General features: G+C 38.5%; 3 protein-coding genes across 4 annotated transcripts in view; all 3 read right to left on the bottom strand.

The window, feature by feature from the left end:
* Positions 1 to 125: 125 nt before the first annotated feature.
* Positions 126 to 2,682, bottom strand: LOC111666960 (uncharacterized). The gene is made up of 4 exons (XM_023422492.2): positions 2,542 to 2,682; positions 1,392 to 2,048; positions 1,103 to 1,273; positions 126 to 242 (listed from the first exon to the last, which is right to left on the bottom strand). Exons 1-4 carry the CDS (start codon positions 2,662 to 2,664, stop codon positions 126 to 128), a joined length of 1,068 nt encoding a protein of 355 aa, XP_023278260.2. The 5' UTR covers positions 2,665 to 2,682.
* Positions 2,683 to 3,476: 794 nt separating this feature from the next.
* Positions 3,477 to 14,704, bottom strand: clpxb (caseinolytic mitochondrial matrix peptidase chaperone subunit Xb). Of its 2 annotated transcripts, XM_023422495.2 has the most exons (15): positions 14,434 to 14,704; positions 13,811 to 13,888; positions 12,346 to 12,506; positions 12,104 to 12,218; positions 10,277 to 10,431; positions 9,974 to 10,133; positions 9,227 to 9,268; positions 8,363 to 8,539; positions 8,041 to 8,205; positions 6,806 to 6,894; positions 6,447 to 6,611; positions 6,038 to 6,337; positions 5,343 to 5,435; positions 5,132 to 5,238; positions 3,477 to 4,997 (listed from the first exon to the last, which is right to left on the bottom strand). In XM_023422495.2, the coding sequence occupies exons 2-15, from the start codon at positions 13,863 to 13,865 to the stop codon at positions 4,907 to 4,909; spliced, it is 1,875 nt and encodes a 624-aa protein (XP_023278263.1). In that variant the 5' UTR covers positions 13,866 to 13,888; positions 14,434 to 14,704; the 3' UTR covers positions 3,477 to 4,906. The 2 variants fall into 2 exon arrangements, with proteins under 2 accessions (XP_023278263.1, XP_023278264.1); XM_023422496.2 differs by lacking the exon at positions 9,227 to 9,268.
* Positions 14,705 to 16,215: 1,511 nt separating this feature from the next.
* Positions 16,216 to 19,943, bottom strand: part of LOC111666922 (uncharacterized) — a 9,766-nt gene continuing 6,038 nt past the window's right edge. Inside the window, exons 15-26 of the mRNA XM_087178283.1 lie at positions 19,895 to 19,937; positions 19,741 to 19,809; positions 19,476 to 19,568; positions 19,238 to 19,312; positions 18,646 to 18,720; positions 18,274 to 18,327; positions 18,062 to 18,151; positions 17,891 to 17,959; positions 17,442 to 17,510; positions 17,104 to 17,229; positions 16,869 to 17,019; positions 16,216 to 16,731 (exon numbers count right to left, since the gene is read on the bottom strand). Of these exons, the coding sequence (XP_087034409.1) occupies positions 16,269 to 16,731; positions 16,869 to 17,019; positions 17,104 to 17,229; positions 17,442 to 17,510; positions 17,891 to 17,959; positions 18,062 to 18,151; positions 18,274 to 18,327; positions 18,646 to 18,720; positions 19,238 to 19,312; positions 19,476 to 19,568; positions 19,741 to 19,809; positions 19,895 to 19,937 (1,377 nt within the window). The 3' untranslated portion in view covers positions 16,216 to 16,268. The remainder of the gene's footprint in view (positions 16,732 to 16,868; positions 17,020 to 17,103; positions 17,230 to 17,441; positions 17,511 to 17,890; positions 17,960 to 18,061; positions 18,152 to 18,273; positions 18,328 to 18,645; positions 18,721 to 19,237; positions 19,313 to 19,475; positions 19,569 to 19,740; positions 19,810 to 19,894; positions 19,938 to 19,943) is intronic.

Below are 19,943 nucleotides of genomic sequence, written 5' to 3'. Positions count from 1 at the left end.
TGCTGGAAGCCCATCTCATTAAATTGAGTCAGGAGTCGCAGGAACTCAGCAGCCTAAAATAAAAATACAAAAATGTTAATACACATCAAATTCAGCAAAAAAAAAGGTCCTGGTTTTGTGTCTTTTCATAACTGAATCACCTTGCTCTCACAGTTCTGAAACATCTCCAATGCCTCCTCTACCTGTGCTTCATCATAGCCCAGTTCACACAGACGGTCACTGGCAACCAGGTACTTTAGGATCTGTTGATAAAAGGACAAATAATTACAAGATTGGCTTGCTGGGCCTTAAGTACAAATAACAACTTAGATTTCTTGGTAAACTGAGACAAAATGCCTTCACACCACTTTGTGTTTATAAGGTTTATATTTATTTGGGGCTTTATAAATCACTAGAAAGCTGTTGTAATTGCATAAATAAGACTGGGTTACCAAGTGGTGAGCCCACATTCATATAAGCATCCATTTTGTTTGTGTAGTTCCTCTGCCACCTTGTTTTATCTTTTCAGTCAGTGGTCAGAAAAGACCCCTCCCTTTGACTGTTGGACCTGAAGCATTTATCAATGACAAACTTCTTTAAATGCATGTTTGGCTTATTGTGTAGGTTCTTGTTTTACAATTAGCCATCAAACCTGCATTTAATGAAGGCAACTCAAAAGTACTATATGTGCATTATCAGCAGAAGTGGAAGAAGTGCTCAGACAAAAAGAAGTACAGTACAGTTTATTTTTAACATCGAAATACATTTAAAGTGCTTAAGGTAAAAGTACAGAAAAACCCATTTCAGAATAATGTGTATTATATTATTGGATTATAAATATTGATGCTTTGATGTGTAAGCATCACTTTAATGTTGCAGCTGGTAAAGGTAGAGATATATAATTAATCTGAATCTGCAAAGTAACAACTATCAAATAAATGTAGTTGAGTAAAAAAGTACAATATTTGTCTCTTAAACGTAGCAGAGATTAAGTATCAGAAAATGGACATACACAAGTACAGGTACTTGATTAAATGTACCTTATTACTTTCCTCCACTAATTATCACGGTTTATAATCTATTAAATGGGTATTGACGAACAACTTCTAAACGTAATACCTACCTTCTCTGGGCTGCGATAGCCTGTCTTCTGCAGAGCCAGAATTGCTGTGCGCAAAGGGAAGCCATTCTCTGTGATGGTTTCAAGCAGCTCCCTCTCCTCCTGGCTGAGTGCTGATAACAGCTCTGCTGCTGAGTCAAAGAAAACCCCGCAAGAGCCGCCAGTCCTCAGGGCCTGATGGGAAGGGAAGCAGAGACAGGCATTGTGAGTTACAAAAACAAGTAGAAAAGTGATAAATGTATGATAAATATTCTATATAAATATTCTCTGAGACACTGGAAAGAAACACAACCTTCTGTCTGCGGTTTCTGACAACAGGCCCGGCGGAGGAGGGTCGTTGCTGCTGCAGTCTGGATGGAGAAGGACCAGCAGGTGGTGTGTTTATAGAGTACTTCCTGCCCACAGAACCCAGTGGGCGCTGCCTCTTCTTGCCGTTCTTCTGCCCGTGCGGGAGTGGGCTGGCATGCTGTGACCTGTGCTGCTCCAGTGCTCGCAGAGGTTTTTTGCAGTCTTGGAGGGAAGGGCTTCTATGGCCTCGGAGGCTCTGAGGTGAGTCAGGCTTACAGTGGTGAGTGGAAGGACCAAGGTGTATGTCTTTGAATCTGGAGATTGGGTCTTTGGGTGCAGTGCTCCTGGGCCGATCTCTGCTCTTGACAGGGTGACGTGCATCTTCAGTTGAGGAGCCTTCATTATCTTCGAAGTAACCGTCCTCATCCTCTGAATCAGATACGAGGAACTTGACAGTGCGATGCTGCAAGCAGCGGGCGTCTGCAGAGTTCAGACTGTGACTGCGGGGCCGAGGGCTCGGGGCCCAGGGGTCGCTGCTCCTGAGACTGGCCCTGCGACTCACCTGAGGGCTGCTATACATCAGCCAGTAAGGGGGGCAGGATGGGGCCAGGCAGACTGGCTGCTGCCCAGTTAAAATCCATTTCTCCATGTTGAATCCATACTGCAGAGAACACAAACAAACAAAACAATGAGTCAAAATGTCTTCAATGAAAAAGACTTGTGAGTAATATCAGTGATAAAATGCAAAGGTTTATCGCAAAAGTAAAGAAAACTGCAACCCCAAAATACTTTTTAACTTTCCAGTGGGAATAGAAAACAGTATTTTGACAATTAAACATGTCCATATATATGTATTTAGATCATTACTCATCACAACATATTAACCAACTTGGATATTAACAGAAATACATTGATATGCAAATTGTTTTTGGGGAATATTTTCTGGGCTGTGACAAATCTGATATAGTATAAGACTTTTTTAAACATTATAAAAACATTCAAATGAACAGGGAAACCATTGATTTCACTTCTTTAGCAGAATTTGCAAAGACCTTCTACAATCTAAAAGCCACGAGGGAACACTGAAGCTGATGAATGGTTCCCAGAAATCCATCAAAAACAGAAAATATGGGACAGTCACTCGGATGTTTGACCTTAGTTTCTCGCAGTATCTTTTGGCAGTCTGGTATAGTGATATCTGGAGCCGTCACCATGTGTATTTCCTCCTCCAGCGGACCCAATAGGGTCTGTAACGGCACATCCTCCAACGGGTTCATTGTCACCAAAATGCGCCAGCAAATAACCTGCATCAGAAGAACCACAGAGACTTTCTGAGTTTACAGCTTAAGGACAAATCTTTGTTGCATTTCTGTCATTTCTTACCTGGCTCAGGTATTTCCTCTATGGTCCACAGCACTCTGAAGCAGTCACAGGTGTGTGGCGTAAAGGACTGCCAGACAGACATCATCATACGTGATAAACCTCTTCATCACTAAGCCTCTGACATCATCGTCTGAGGGGTTGTTTACCAATAATATCTCAGGCACCTGTTGTTCCACCTGCACAGGTTCAGGTACAAATAATGGAATATTTAAATATACATACATATATCTACCATAATAATACTGAACAAAAGGAAATTCAAAAACAATATAACTTTATTTTATATTTTTCATTATTCTGTTTTACATTTAATATCTGTGCATTAAGAATTTAAGATTTATCATCATTTTTTGTTATTTTTAACTTGTTTTATAATGATTTTATAATTTTTTAGTTGCAGCTCTCTCATCCACAGTTCAGACCCGTTTGACTCTCTAATGTGGATTTGAAGGGGGATTAGGGGAGTGCTGAGGTATTGGGAAACCAAGATACTTTCCAGAGATTAGCTGATTACATAAAGGTGACAGCGGAACAGTGTGGCACAACATTGTGATGTCTCTTGCATTCATTTCCTGTTTCAATGATTTGTTAGTGTAGTGTTGTCAGAAATCTTCCTCCACACTGAAACATTTCTTCACACTGAATTCATTTTAAGTGCATGTTCTGGTCTGCAGACAAGTTTAAAGGCAAAAAAAGACAATTAAAATTTTGTACAGAGATATACATTTTATTTATATATTTTAAACAATCACAATAAATTTAGGTGTCACAAAGTTGAGGGTGGGAGAGGGTCAGGTTCTGTAACAGACCTCTGAAAACAAAAGCAGTTTTTAAACTTGACTGAGAGAGAAAGGAAACTTAAAGCAAAAGGAGAACCGATCTAGTTTAATCTCATTTTATAGCACAAACAGCATGTTAAAGAGTACAGCAGCGTGGTGGTTCAGTCAGAGAGCATTTAGGTAGAGACTTTATTACAGATGTGATGTGAATTGTGGTACCATTTAGTAACAGGGTTTTACATCACTACAGGTGAGTTTCCAACGCTGGGGCACATATAAAGAAAGTTAAAATACCTGCTGCTGTGAGAGGTGTTAGACAAAGCAGATTCAGAGTGGCGGCCAGCTAACTGTGAGAGAGATGATCTCTCTGATACAGAGTGGAATCTGGAAAATACAGTTTGAATATCTGGTTTAGGAATATATTTCAGTCATGAATAGAGGATAGCTACTACAAAACAAAACTTCAGAGGATATTTCACTGACATTTAAGTTCCCGAGCTAACCTGCTAATCCTGTTATCTGAAACAGCCCTCTGATCCAGTCCTGTGATAACATAGGTCTGTTAGTAAAAACATATACATTCCCTAAAGGGTGGGCTAGAAGAGGAAGCAAAACACTGAAAAATAACCATTCTGGCTGTTTAAAAAGTCACCATTATGTTTCACCTGCTGTGTTTAGTGTGCTGGTGCATTAACACTTTACAATATGTTCTCCTAATTAGAGGTCAGGTCATACAAACTGCTTACAAATGCTACCTAAGCAGTGTAGCTCAACATTTACAGCCTGATTTCACTGTGAGCACCATTATTACAATGGTGGTAAAGAAGAAAACATCAAAATATTGATGTGCTCATGGAATATTTTGCCCTTATGATATAAGGCATTACTGGGCATGGTAACATCACATCTACACTTTCTCTACACTCCACGTTTTCAAGTGTACAGTATGATCCCATAATTCCCATTTGCTTCCCTTGCCATTACAGCCCATCACCACAGAAAGAGAAAACGAATAACTAGCTACACATCCTTTCATGAATAAAATTGCATTATCTTTATATAGATAAAATGTTAACAATCCCCAGAGATTGAAATATTTTATAAAGGTCCACCATGTGAGCGCACCACTAGAGAATTAACATCTGATGCACAGGACCAAAGGTTGTTACACTCTCTTAACTTGTTCATCATGAAAACACTCCTCACTGAGAACCAGCAGCCTTCATTACCTCTACTTCAATGTCCACAGCGTGTTTGTCAGGGGCTATAATAAAACCCAGAGTTGGTATCCAAGGGTTCATAGTAATCTAATGATTTCAGACAGCATTGTCTTTAGCTGAAATGAGTGACATGTGGTTCAGTTGTTAGCAGCATCTGCCTGTCGAGGCCAGTTCTCCTCCTCGATGCCCGAGTCGTATTCCTCCTCTGCCGACTCCTTGGCTGGAGCTCTGAAATTCAAATGGAAACTCCAGTTCAGGTTTCAAACCACACAACTATGGAGACTCAGTGTGCTGGACTTTAGGAATCTGATCTCCAACATGACACACTCGTGGCCCTGTTTTGTGAGCAGAGAGATACTGACCTGATATATCTGGGTTGGGATTTCCCTTGGACAACATCTTTGTTCAGCTCAACAGCCATGATGTCAGAGTGAGGCACCTCAAACATGGGCTCGAGAAGGAGCTTTTCCTATTTACAAAGAAGATATGTTTGATTATTGTGTTACATGAACATTACAAAATTAAAAAAAAATAAATAAATAAATAAAAAAATCAAGTTGCAAATTCACATACCATGATGGATCTGAGCCCACGAGCTCCAGTTTTTCTCTCCAGAGCCATCCTGGCTATGGCTCTCAGGGCGTCCTGAGTCACATTGAGATCACACTGAAACAAAAAACACATTTCACATTCATTTCAAGTCTAACAATCCAGTTGTTCAGGTTTAAAGAAAAAGACACCTGTGGATAACCTTCCTGCCATTCTGTTGTTTTTAAGTTATTTTCTTTTATAGATCTAATACAAGTAAAAAAGGGCTGGGGTGGTGGGGGTGTGTTTTTTCAGGTAACAAACACTAAACTATGATACAGAAAGTATTTGAGTCGCAGATCCTGGAGCTTGAAGGCTTATTAGATGCTAAAACACTGTGCAGTGTTTTATAATTACTCTGGAAAGTTATTAAAGGAGCAACTTTTTCAAATCACAGTAATTTGCCAGGAATGTGCTCTTGCAAGTATTTGATTGGCCAACGCAGCACCTTGCTAGATGACACTGCATCACGCTGTGCCAACAACTAAGCCATTATTGACTTTTTTGACAGATGACCCTGCATTTTGTTTCTGGACGCCTCTGTGGTGGCACCCACTCTAAGCAATCGCATTGTTCCCATTCAAATGAATAAGGAGGCCATGCTTTTTCACACAGTGCTGTTGTATGTCTGCATATGGCTTAACACTGTACTGTAGCAACCGCTATGTCAGAGCCCTTACTTTGTCCATGCTGAACAGAGCCTGGTACTGGGGCACTACTGCATTGCGTGGTTCAGTCAAGATTCGGACTAGCGTCTCTTCATCCAGGCTGTGCAGAGGAACAACCACAGGAAGACGGCCAACGAACTCTGGGATCATTCCAAACTCAATCAGGTCCCTGGCCTCGACGTGCTTCAGCAGCCTGTCCTTCTCCTCAATCTCTGCCACTGTATCCGTCTCACCGCTGGTGTTGGCCAAGTCTGCTGCAGCCGCTGCACGCCGCCCTTTCCCCAGGTTGGAAGGAGTTCCGAAACCCAAATACTTTAGAACCAGGAAACATGAAGATCAAGTTAGAAGGAGGAAGGATGACAAACAAGAATCCTGGCAACATCTGCTGACAGTCAGTAAATTTCAGCCGTGTTAAATTTACCTTTTCATTCTTTCTTCTGCTAATGATTCTGTCAAGTCCATTGAAGGCACCGGATGCAACGAACAATATGTTTGTTGTGTCGACCTGCACAGTTTCTCCTCTCAGTTTCCTGGAGTTTTTCTCAGGAACATTGACAATAGTACCCTCCAAGAGTTTAAGCAAACCCTGACAGAGAGGAAAAGAAAAAAGTCAATAACACAAGCCTTGGTCAACAGATATAAAAGTAAAGTCTTCTCCTCTGTTTGAATTCAGATTTTATAAAACAATAATGTTCAGATACATTTTGTTGAGTGTTTGATGTCTATAAATAGACAGCAGCATGAAGGTTTTATTTAGTGTAACTCTGGTTGTATACTGACCTGCTGGACTCCCTCTCCTCCAACATCTCTCAGCTGATGGATACCAGGCACACTGCCAATCTTATCAACCTCGTCCAGAAACACGATACCTGCACATGAAATAGAAGAACAGGGCAACAGTGATGTAAGTTTGACTTACTACCATTACCTCAGTCAGACCCTGTGCTGACAAACCTTGTGTGCATAAAAATAGTCTATTTTAAATCGAACGTTTAAAACTTGTGAACATGCAGTTCAAATTTTTCATGAATAAACAAACGCTGTAGTGTGTTACTACAGCGTTTGTTTATTCATGAAAAATTTGCAGTTTAGTTGACCGCAGTTTGAGCCCATGTTTTTTTTTTTTTTTTTTAAACCTCTTCCTGCTTCCTTCCTCTTCCTGTGAACAATTTCAACCAGATCGAGCCAGAGCACATTCCTTAACCATGTAGGGAACGGAAACGTGCAAATTCAAACAGCTAGCCGAATGATACATTAACTGATGTGAAAGTAAACGTCATTTTTACGAGGGGTAAGTCTCACTGAGTGGTTTTTTACAGGGTTGGTGGTTGTTTTATAGAGCATCGGTAAACAACAGTTTTCTGTTGGCAAGATGATCTCGGTCTGTATGTAGAGAGTAGTGAAGACTGAAATGGTATGGTGTTACATAAACATAGGTCTACAGTTCCAGCAACATGACTAGGTGTAAAAAACAAAGGGAGTCTGATTAACTTCTATTAACTATCTGATTTTATCCTTCATTTCTTTCTTTTTTATTCAAGTTGTAAATCTCCATTCAGCTGCTTGCTGCTCTCAAACAGGTATTGCAGCTGTCCTATACTGTGTGTTGGCTGATGGAGGATGGAGGCCTTGTTGTCACCACATTATACTGTTCATCTTGACTTAAATGTGTTCGCGGCTGGTCTCAAAACCTGAATTTATGCCTTGTTTGTATTTTCTATCCACTCTATTTTTTAATTCTTTCAATACTACAAAACAGACTTAACTTCAATTTTAATCCTCAGTACTGTGTGCACACTGATTTCACAATGCCAATACAACATGAGAAGTAACTGCAAACATGCAAGGGCTCCACTCTCCAAAGGCCTATCAACAGCTTTGGCCATCTTTGTTTTTAAATGTTGATGGACTCCTATGATATTATGTTATTGCAATTTGTTTTGCTTTTTGTGTCAAACTTAAAACATAAGGTTTGATTTTCACATGGGAAACTTAAATTTAGTCTGTCTGCCCACCTTGTTGTGCTTTCTCCACTGAGTAGTTGGCATCTTGCAGCAGTTTGGCAATCACTGACTCGATGTCTTCTCCCACATATCCAGCTTGAGTTAGTGTGGTGCAATCGCAAATTGCAAAGGGAACATCCAGACAACGTGCCAGTGTCTGTGCCAACAATGTCTTTCCTGCACAAAATTAGAGGAATCATGATCAAATTTCTTTTGGCAAAACGGATCCATATTGACAAATAAACCACATATTTGGTGGTGTCAAATCTGAATGATCTGACAAGTATCAGTGTGAAATTTTACAGTTTAGGACGATGATGACGCAAACACCAACCTGAGCCAGTTGGACCTAGAAGTATGATGTTGCTCTTCTCCAATTTAATGTCAGTGTGTGTGGAGTCCAGTACTTCCCCGCCCCTCTTCTCCTGAGGTGCCTGCTGACTCGCCTGCTGCTGCATGGACGCTCCCAGAGCATTTCCATGAGGGCTGATCCCTGCAATCTGCAGCAGCTCTGTAACAACAAACAAAGCCACAAGGTTAGTTTCGTTGACTGAGAAGTATGAACCTGTCAGGGGACATACAGCACCACAGAAAGGCAACTGAATGCTTTCAATTTGAAAAAACTGCTGTGCAATTTAAACGTGTCAATCCTTCACTGATGGTTTATGTGTAAATCTGTGCATAGTAACAGTTTCCATGTACAGGCTAAAAATACATATGGCCTGTTGTTTAGTGTCAGTGTGGAGTTACTGATTGAGGAAGGCTGGACTGAAAATAGCAAAAGTACAGATATGAATGTAGGTCACTGGGCTATCTTATGTTATTGGGTTGTCAGTCAAGGATTAACCATTTTCATTTTTATTGCTTTTATAGCTCACCTGTACACATCGTAAATGGGAAATTAAACACAGACTAATCAGTCACTGCTCCAGAACTGGAGCTGTATTCCCTCACCTACTGTATGATCCTCACTTTATAATTAATTCTTTATGTTGAGCACGACTATAATCATGTTACAAGAAACATCCCACTGAAAAAGGGCAAAGCAACAATTGGAGGAACCACGGAGGTCTGTACAGTTTGGCATTTGTGCAACTCATGAAAACAAAAACAGAAAAATGCATTGTGTTATGTGGTGACTTTTACAGTCACCACTGAGAAGAGATAACAGTTACAGTGAGGAGGACCAATCACTTACTTGTGAATCTGTATTCATCCTCTCGTCTTCTCATCTCTAGCTCTACAGGGAGAGGATGAAAGTACTCAAATCAATATTATCATTAATCACTACCATTATGACATTATCAATGCAATCCTGCAAAATTGTTTCAAAGTTTTAATGATAATTATTGAACAAATGCCAAATAATACAGATTATGATTAAAAATTCGTTCTAGCCGAAGGCTACAGCTGCAACCTTATTAATATATATTATTATTTGTATAGATTTTATAACAGTATGTCTTCATACTCATAATCAGTAAAATATAGAAGATATTGCCTCTAAATTTTATTGCTTTATTGTGACAAATTGTATATGTAAAGTATATGTGTATATGTAAAGTGTATTTGCGTCAGCACTTGCATGTCAACAAATCATCAGTTGTAATCTTGTATCTCTTAAATTTTTACTCAATGTTTACTACCCCTAACCGAACCTCATACAATGGGATATAACTCTTTAATTTAAAGAATTACATTCTTAATAAATTTAAGGCTTTTTGTCTTTAATTTATAAGTATATTTCCTGTCTATCTCTACTGCCAATATTGAATAAAGTCAAATTGTCCTGAAAAATTCGTTTTTTCAAAAAGAGACACTTTTTGTGTAAATATTTGGTTTCGCAATGTTTAAAATAAATTAGTTTGAAACAAACCAAAGACATTAGAAATGAAACTGAAACACATCTATAAAGGATCCGTCTACAGAGAAGAGTATTACTGACCACGAGGTGTCAGAGAGGGCTGTTTCTCCACCTCCACCTGCTGTCGACTCCCAGCAGGGATGTTGTTGTAGATGCGCTTGTAGTGATTGTATACTGCAACTGCTAACACCTTTTTTGCATAGGACTGGCCAACAACGTACTTGTCGAGATAAGCATATATCTGGGGAAAAAAAGGGTAATTTATACTTTAATGCAGTATTAAAGTATAATAAAAATGACTATTATAATAGAATATGTAACACTTCAGTGAATGGCACTTAAAAGCATATTTAAGTCACTTTAATTCCCACTTCGATTTCTCACCTTCTTGGGGGGAGGAGGTGGTTTCTGTGCAAATGCCAGTTTCACTGCCTCCGCAGCAGATTCTGGCTCTTTGTTAAGCCCCTTCTTAGAGTCCGTTTCAGACAGGACCACAAAAAAGTGATGGCATTTCTCACATTTGACAAATCGTGTTGATGCTACAAAAGAGCAACATAACACAGTTAATGTTGAAACATTTTACAAACTGGTTCAAATATGTATTTGAGACATTAACAGCAAACTATTTTTCAAGGTTCAAGGCAGATTAAGCTGACTGATCCTCAAACCAAAAATAAATGATTGTGAAATTGCTGCTCATAGTGCTAAAATCACAAAGAAATGGGCAAAAACACACTGATGTGGGTTTCTGTTGGATGAGAGTTTGGTGCCGACCTACAAGGAAAATAATAAAGGATAATAAACCTACATAATGAAATGCCAAGTAAGGTTGTATTTCAAAATGAAAGCATGAAGACTGAATTATAGTTTTCAAGTTTTTGTATTAGACTATGTTTCACTAATATGCCACCTCATATGCCACCTCATGAATCATTTATTTATTATTTTCAAAATATGTAATACATTTAGTTGCATTTACAAAGACTTAGCTCAATACTGTATGAAGCTACATAAATAAATGTTTTTTAAAAATGTTATACATGTGCTGCCTGGCACTGCCTCTGGTATGATGCGTTTGCTTTCAACACATAAATGAATGGTTCTTTTCAATGTGCTTCTAGCTTTTACATTTCGCTCCTTTGATAAATGACTTATGACCGAGCTGCATTACCAATGCGAGAGGATATTTAGTTACCATCAGATGATGACTGACTGCTGCTTTTATGTATGATGAACCCGAAAAAAGACAAAACAGAGATTGTCTGTGTATAAGCTGATTAGAAAAAAGGAAAGCAGTGAGACACACTGGGCCAGTAGATATCCACAGTGGGTGCCACTGGTCTCATTAATGATCAATGTTCAAAAATTTACTTTTAATGTTTTGTATTAAGCCAACTTACACCTGATCTCCTGTGACTATAAACAGCACGTGAACGCCACAAACCGCCACTTTACTAAAGTTTATTACAATGGCTAATCTGATTGAACGATTTTTGTAACGTCATCGAACAACCCGAACAACACGTCTTGGTTTGAAGCAAGCAGCTGCTTACGTTTGTCACACAGCCGCTGTTACAACATGAAGCAGAAAATGCTGATTAGACAACAAAAACCAACATCTCAGTGTTTTCTTGCACGTTTATTTTTGACAAATGACTTGAGGTGGATGTTTGAGGTGCATTATTTTTGTACTGTGTATTTACACTAATGTGTATATAGTTATTTCAGTTTACCATCAAGGCGTGTACTACAGAAAAATATTTACATTTGTAAATGTAAAATGTCTTTTTTTCCTCCCTTTTTTAAATTCAACCAAATACACAAACCATCACTGCTTTTTCTCCTCTTCATCCACGTCATCCAACATTACCACATTTCTTCTAGCAGTGGTAATGCCGATTTTTCACATATGGCAGTGTCTTCATATTTTGGACACAGAACTGCTCTTATAGTCTAGATTTCTCTAGATTAATCTAGATTTTTTAATTGGTTTTAGTTTGTTGAACAAACATTAATTTCCACCACCTTGGCCCACGTACTCTTGACTTCTACCTGTTTTGGAATTCAACTAACAACAAAACACATGCTACCTCAATTAGATATTCCTTCACATCTTCTCCTCTTAATTTCAAAGGTTCTACATGCACCCAAAATGCACATTAGATCATTTGTTTTGACACAAAGTTGTCAAATATTTATAAGTTTACTCACATACAAAGGTCTCTACATGCGTGCAGGGATCTCCACATTTAGGGCAGCGGAGCTGATTTCCCCCCTTGCCTGATCCTCCAGAGCCAGAGAGTCTCTTCCCCTCACTGATGCTTTTCTGTGTAAACACGACTGCGTCAGCACATATTAAATTACGTTATTACCATTTCTTCCATGTACAAAGTGGTGTGGTGTTCTACAGTGGAAGAAGGCTACAAATGAGATTCACCCTCCAAGAAGCTTACCTTTCCACCATCACTTCCACTGTCCTTGGTTGTTCCATCTTTAGAGCCATAGCAGACAGCAGTCTCTGAAAATGACCTCACCCGTACCCGGGTAGGCAAGTGAGTTTCCCGAGACCCCTGACGACTCAGAGAAAAGAACTGAATCCGGGAGCAGGACAATCCTGTAACAACAGCAAAATGCCTTTTGATTCCTTACAACACTGTAGTCTGTACTAGCAATGTAATACAAAACATTCACAACTGTTTCTATATGTCATGTAACTACAGATTAAATGAGTGGTTCATTAATCCATTAGTCAACAGACAGAAAATTAATCTGTAAATTTTGAACAATTTGTGGTTCTAGCTTTCTACTGTGATGTTCTGCGTTTCTTCTTTCTCATACTGTATATGATAGTAAACTACATACCACTGGGCTTTGGATTGTTTGTCAAACAAAACTAGAATCTTTGGGCTCTGAGAAACTGCAATTCTTCTTTTGACAACTGTATTTTTCTTCAATGTTTAATCAATTAATCCATTAATCATGCAACTCACCAAACATTAATTTATCAATAAAATAATGGTTAGTTGCAGCCCTGTGTGTATCATTGGGGAAAGTGACCCTTTTTAGTTCACAACACATCAGATGAGTCATAAAACCAAGATAATGGCCCATAATCATGGTTGTATCAGTTGAACAAACTACATATTATCAAGAGCAACAGTTGTAGTCAGAGATAGAGAGAAGTCCATAGTATTTATGTACTCTGTAGCTATTCCACATTTTGTATTCGTCATTAACTAACTAGTGTTTTGTTTCTTTCCATTATGCAATATTTACTTTAAAACCAAGTAACACGAGTGAAGGTCTCTGGCAGGCTGGGTGATGTAGATAAAAAACTCCAGAAACACTTGTAGTACAAAGAATAACTTAATTGTCAGACCAGCACGTTTCAGCCTTCATCGGGGTCAGGGATGTGAAATGAAACATTTATTTCATTTTGTACCCTGCATCAGAGTCATCCCCCATGAAGACTGAAACAAATTAGTCTGACTATAAAAACTTGATCTCTAAACTACAAGTGCTGCTGGCGGTTTTACCTGTTCAGACTTTATCCCTTCTCCATGCACCTTGGAAGTAGGTGAAGTTGAGCCAGAATTCCCTACTCTGCTTCTACAGGTAGTTAATCTTACAAGTTAGCCTAGCTGTAGCTACATAACGATATTTTGTGTCTTTCTTCATGTGGTTTCATCCATCTGTTATTTTAGTCATAGCTGTACAACGCAATAAAAGGCTGGATGATGTAACATTAGCGTATCCGTCGCAACTACAAACTTTTCCACCTGCTGTGGACGATACATGACTGTCACAACAAGCAGTGATCTGGGTTAGCTAGAGACCTACTTCACGAGCTGGAGCAATCAACACAATGTCATGCAGCTTTAGCCAGCTGGCAGGGTATGCACACTCTCTCTCTCTTACCTCTGTGGGCAGTGTTTAGGAACAACCTGGCAGCCGAGGTGCATGGACAAGACATAGCTCTTCCTTTGGCGCAAAACCCTGAAAATGAACATAAAGTTAACACGGTGTACAGAGGGGGGGTGGGCTAAACTAGCTGGAGGCTAACAGACAGCAGTGGCAAACAGGAGAGGCCGGTTAGGGTTAAACATTTCATAACTTCTACGTCACTGTTAGCATTAGCAAAGAAAGCAGGTCAGTAATTGGTGAAGGTGTTCACCTTTGCTGCTTATTACTGATTAAACGTGTTTGATCCATCTGAAATGTATTGATCGGTTGGGCCATCACGGAAAAGCACAACCTGCTATCCAACACCAATAATAAATGGAAAAATAAACAGTGTAGCTGGCTAACTGGGTTAGATAAACAGGTAACCGTTAGCTACTTAAGCTAGGCCAAGGCCAGAGCCACCTAGCGTTTCTGGCAGTGGAAATGACAAACAGCCCTGGCTGTAAAGACAGCCAGTGTTGCACAGTGCGTTAGCTGGATGGCTTTACCCTAGCTCTAGGCCACATGTATAGCTTAATTCTAACATAACAGCTGCAAATGGCGAGGAAACATGTAACTAGCTTGCTGGTTTTACTCACAGAGCACGATGAAACCCGTCACGTCTTGACACAGCCCCTTCGGAAAAACAAATTTGCGAAGTCACTGCCTCTTTCGCTCTGTTGTTTTAGTTTGACAGGTCAGTGTGTCATACTAATGTCACAGTAGCTATTGCACTAATTGGGACGCGCTGGCTTCTTTAGGCCGCTGTTTCCCAGGTGGGACACGACCCAAAGTGATGTAACGCTCGCTGTTATGAACTAGGTCGGTTGGACCGCTAGCCAGTTAGCCTTCGCTCCGGGTACTCTAGTTAGCAGAAGTGATTTCATCAGTGTAATCGGTTTAAGTAATATGGAGTCTTCGTGTATAGCTATGTAGCTCACACCCATCCAGATCTGTTGAGATCTACTAATCCACAAGAGCCGCTCACAGGCATGACATGGTGCGTTCAATGAACCCTCGTACTATGCACCGTTCACGACGGTATGGTAAACCTGTGTTGCATTTGGGTCTTCATCGTAACTCTGTAGTAGTAACAACAACAACAACAACAATAATAATAATAACACTTTCAAAACAAAGTTACAAAGTGCGTTACATGGGTTACAACATTAATAACTTGAATTTAGACAGTAGAATTAGATAAGTCATTTAAAATGAAATAAACACTAGATTCGATTTTGATTTTTAAAGAAACAATAAAAGGAACAATATCGTGGTATTTAACTTAAAATACAATCCTTGAAGACATGGATAAGCTGATCTAGTTACGTTACCCAACCAACTATAATGTATAGTCGATGCCTGACATTACAGCAGCCAAACATATAGGTTACAGCACACAAATCACTCACTGAGCTGTAATGATAAATAACTGAGAAGTCTCAGAAATCTGCTGTACTAGCTACTAACAAAGGCAATAATGACATACACTTAAAGCTTTGGTGTTGACAAAATCTCATCCTTTGTTTGTCCTTACATTTTAAGACCAAAAAAACAAAAGCCACAGCGTAGTGAGCAGTCAATCCATTTTTCTCAGATAATCACAGAGAGAACAGGCCATTTCTCACAGGTACAGTCCTCTGCCAATTGATCTCTGGGCACAATTCCTTCTTCGTGTAAATCAGTATATCAAGTATAACAATTTTTTTAGTGGCATTCAAAGTAGTTTTTTCCTGCTACTGTTGTGCATGTTGATTGAAATATAGAGAAACATTTTTGCATGATTTCTAATAGATCCCCAGATGTATTCTCTGCTCCCTCTGTAAGCTCCAAAATCATATGATTCGTCTTTAAACTTTAAACCATGTTTTATCTTTGCACCACAGACATCCTATACTTACGGTTAAATTTCAATGCATTTCATCCTCATGATCACTGCAGCTCACTGGCTGTATGCAGCCTAGACCCATGGACAATAAACAAGCCAGGTACCAAGAAGCTGTCTTATATGCTTCAAAAAGAGGATATGACTATGTATGATCAGAGTAGTAACACTATGCAGGTAAACTTTGTTCTCTGCATATTGAACCAAGTCAAGTGACTCTTTGTTTTGTTTACAATACCACAATTTAAGCTTTACAACAAACTAACTCGGATCTGGTCAAATCTTAACTATTGTGTAGTCAAATCAATATTACTGAGTGTTGACTAAATCAATATTACTGAGTGTTGACTACATGTGTAGTACACATGTAGTCAACACTCAGTAATATTGATTTGACTAATCGATCACACATTCATTGCAAACAATATCAAGTGCAACCAATCAAACCTCCACTAGCGATTTCTTCCTGTGTCAAAATCAATTCATGGAAACAAACTGATGTCAAAAGAAAATCTTTTATTGCTCATTTTACAAAGTATTTGAATATCTTTAGGTCATTTTCAGTTTAACTCTGCAGGTTTTCACACTGCTGTTGTCCCACATATAGAAAAGCTTTTTGTTGGGATAGTATGACAGCATAGCCAAGATGCCATTAGCTGGCCTTAAATCAAAACTTGCATCAGAAGGACTCTCTTTCTTTAAATCAAAGGTATATGTCACTCTTCTGTCTGTGTCATCTGTAAAATATACTATCCCACACACAATGAAAGCATTTCCTGCTTTAGCTGTGGGGTAGAGAGTGTTGATGACGGACTCCACAGACAATGTGTCGGCGTTGAGCTTTGCAACCATTGTATTATCATCTGTATCTGATGCAAAAATGACCCACAGTCCATTTTCATCCACAGCAAACTTGAAGTACGTCTTTGAGTTGCTGAAAAGATAAGCCAGTCTGTTATATCTGCTGTTTGCCATGGTCAGAGTGTCTGTTCTCCAAGAGCTCAGGTCAAATCTGTAAAGTGAAAAATTGATCACAGGCAAGTTAAGAACAAAAAGAATCATTACATAACATAAACATAAAAAATTTCAGTATGAGTAAGTTACTAAGGCAAAAGCAAAGTCTTATATATGTTTAACACAAACATTTACTTTATAATCCTGTTTGTTCCTGCTTGGTGGAAGTAAAATGACCCCTTGTAAATAACGTGGCCACAACCCTGGTAGAACTTCCCGACATCTATAGGTTTGTAGGTCCTGTTCTGAATTGCTGACATGTTCTCATACTCCATCAAAATTCGACCTGGGGAAGAAATGTTCAAACGTTACATCCACAATAATTCACAAAACTCTGTTATAGTTGGTCTATAGTTGGTGTATGAATCACCTGAAAAATGATCAGCCAGCCAGTATCGACCGTCATCCAGCCGCGATACATCTGACATCCAGGCTCCAAAAGTGGTGATCATGGCGGTGGCTTGCTCCGAACATTTAATAGTTTTAATACTGCACTCTAAATGAATAAAGGTGTGTGTTTTAGTATTTGAGAAGTCATTCGATAGATAGATAGATAGATAGATAGATAGATAGATAGATAGATAGATAGATAGATAGATAGATAGATAGATAGATAGATAGATAGATAGATAGATAGATAGATAGATAGATAGATTGATTGATAGATACATAGATACATAGATATATAGATAGATAGATTTTTCTAACCAGATCTTTTCCTTCTCTCATTGCCTGTCACATTGGTCTTGTTGGCGGTCTTGTGTGGATATGAAGAGTCTAAAGAAAATGGAGGAAGAAAAAATAAAAAGACAGATAATTATTTTCACAAAGTTTAAAAACATGTTGGATGTTAATTCTGTGTTAACTCTGTATTCTTTGTGCAAGGTCATCATAAATAGTATCACTGCTAATGTATTTCATGGAACATTTGAAAAGATTGAAAAGCTGAAGAGAGATAACATTCGTCTCATGTTTCTGCTGCTATTGAAATTATGCGCAGAAAGTGAGGCTGTAAAATTAAATGAAAGGTGTATGGATACATCTAGGCTTCTGTGCATACTAAGGATGTTATAGTGCAGCATCAGATGCAAAAGACAAAAGGCAATGTTGTTAGGTCATTGTTACTTTTACGTATAATTTAAAAGAGTGTTTCCTACTTGTTAATGATTTATTTAGTGTCCCTGTAACATTCTCATCGCTGTCGTCTTGATGAAATGATACTGACTCTAGAAGATAAAACAGTATTGGGATCAACATGTTTTTATTTTCATACAGTCAAAGTTAAGTTTGTCTTTAAAGTTTCCCTGCAACTCAAAATGGTTGTTTACCAGGTTCCTTTTTTGTGTCTACAAGTTTCTTAGAGTCAGTATCGTTCACGACATCTCTGGTGTTGGCAGGTGGATGTGGTGTTGGTGATTCTGCAGAAAGAAAGGTAAGATTCAACTTCAAAAGATGTACAGGCATTAAATATCAATGCCAATAACACTCAAATAATTCACTGTTGTATAATAGCCAACTGTAATTCACAAAGTTTACTGACCAGTTTTTGTCCCTTTATTGTTGCTAGTTAAATTTTGCTTGTTGTCCTGGGAGTCTAAAGAAATAATATGAGAAACACTAATTGACATTTTCTCATATCATATTGAAACTGTTGCAGTCAAAACACAACACACACAAGCTTCTGTATGACTGTGGATATTTATTGTGTTTGCAGCCACTATAACTAGTAAGCAGCACTCTCTGTTTTTTGAGCAACGTGATTATATTATTATACATCAAACCACTAGTAATGTATTTCAGCATGGAATGAAATAATCTTCAAATCCACATTTTGAAGATGATGGTTAAACATGAATGTGAATTAGCTGGTACTGATTTCAAATACAGTAAATATAGAATGACAGTTTCTTACCACTTGTCATGGGTGTTTTAATCAGGGTTCTGCTGCCATTGAAGGCATCAGTGTTTTGGTCTCCAGAAAGTGGGCCTGTAGTGTGTAATGAGACATTGAAGTTGACTTATTCTAATGGTGTTATAGTGCAGCACTGTTCATTTAAATACAAGAAACAAAAAGGGTTTTAAAATTATAGTTTGTGTAAATATAATTCAAAACACAGGATTTCCTACCTGGTAATAATTCTGTTGCTGCCTCTCTAATATTATATATTTTAGTATCATTCAACCTAATATACAACGAGATATATTGTAAGTAGTGTCCACCTGTCATAAAACCTTTAATGTTTAGTTTAACCGTACCAGACTGTAACTGTAGTGTAATGCCTGTTTAAATATGCACTAGCCAGCACATGGATGTTGTTTGATGTTTATGGATCTCATGTGGATGAGAATATAACTGGTAAGAAATACACAGTATTAGTTGTGCAATGTCAATGTGAATTATACCACTGCTAATGTATTTCATTGATCCTTGGATGATGAACAGCTTTTGAGGGAAGACAAAAAACTGCTGAAATTAAATACAATACATATGACACATGACTTACCACTTTGCATGGGTTTATCGATAATGGTTCTGCTGTCATTGAAGGCGTCTCTGCTTTGGTCCGTAGAAAGTGGGTCTGTTGTATAAAATGAAATATTATATGTAAATATTCATGGATGGTGCTAAATGCAGAGGTCAAATTCCCTCTGTATAAACTCACTTGGACAAACAAAGAATGAACTGTTTTCAAGTTATTGTCACTCACTTTACACATTCACACTCAAAACAGTTTTTCCCACCTGTTAATGATTGTATTGGCGTCCCTGTAATATTCTCTGTGTCGGAGTCATTCAAGATGTTGTGTCTGTTGTCTTTAGGAAATGATACTGACACTAGAAAATAAAAGGTATTGAGTTTAATATGTGTTTTCATGTAATCAAAACACAGTTACTGTTTTTACATTCTTTTCTAATATCAAGAGAGGGTAAGAGGTTAAATATCCTCTGTAAAGCTACTGAAAGTCCACTTGAATGAAAAAACAATAAGTCTCAAATGGTTGCTTACCAGCTTCCTTATCTATGTCTATATCTACATCCCTGGCTTCATGAGCTGAATGTGTTGGTGTCGGTGACACTGGAGAGAAAGAGGAGCATGATACAATGTTAAGATCAAATCTGTGTGTACAAACACTTCATGAATTAGTTCCAGTATCTCCTACCTGGTAATGATCTAACTGGAGCCTCTGTGCTGGTTTCAGTCCAGGTGTC

Source organism: Seriola lalandi, unplaced genomic scaffold, assembly GCF_002814215.2.
Source record: "Seriola lalandi dorsalis isolate HSWRI2012SDOR001 ecotype SW California unplaced genomic scaffold, Sedor1 jcf7180002054682, whole genome shotgun sequence".
Classification (NCBI taxonomy): Eukaryota; Metazoa; Chordata; class Actinopteri; order Carangiformes; family Carangidae; genus Seriola; species Seriola lalandi.
Note: the sequence above shows the minus strand (reverse complement) of the source record. Positions and strands in the feature narration are given on the sequence as shown.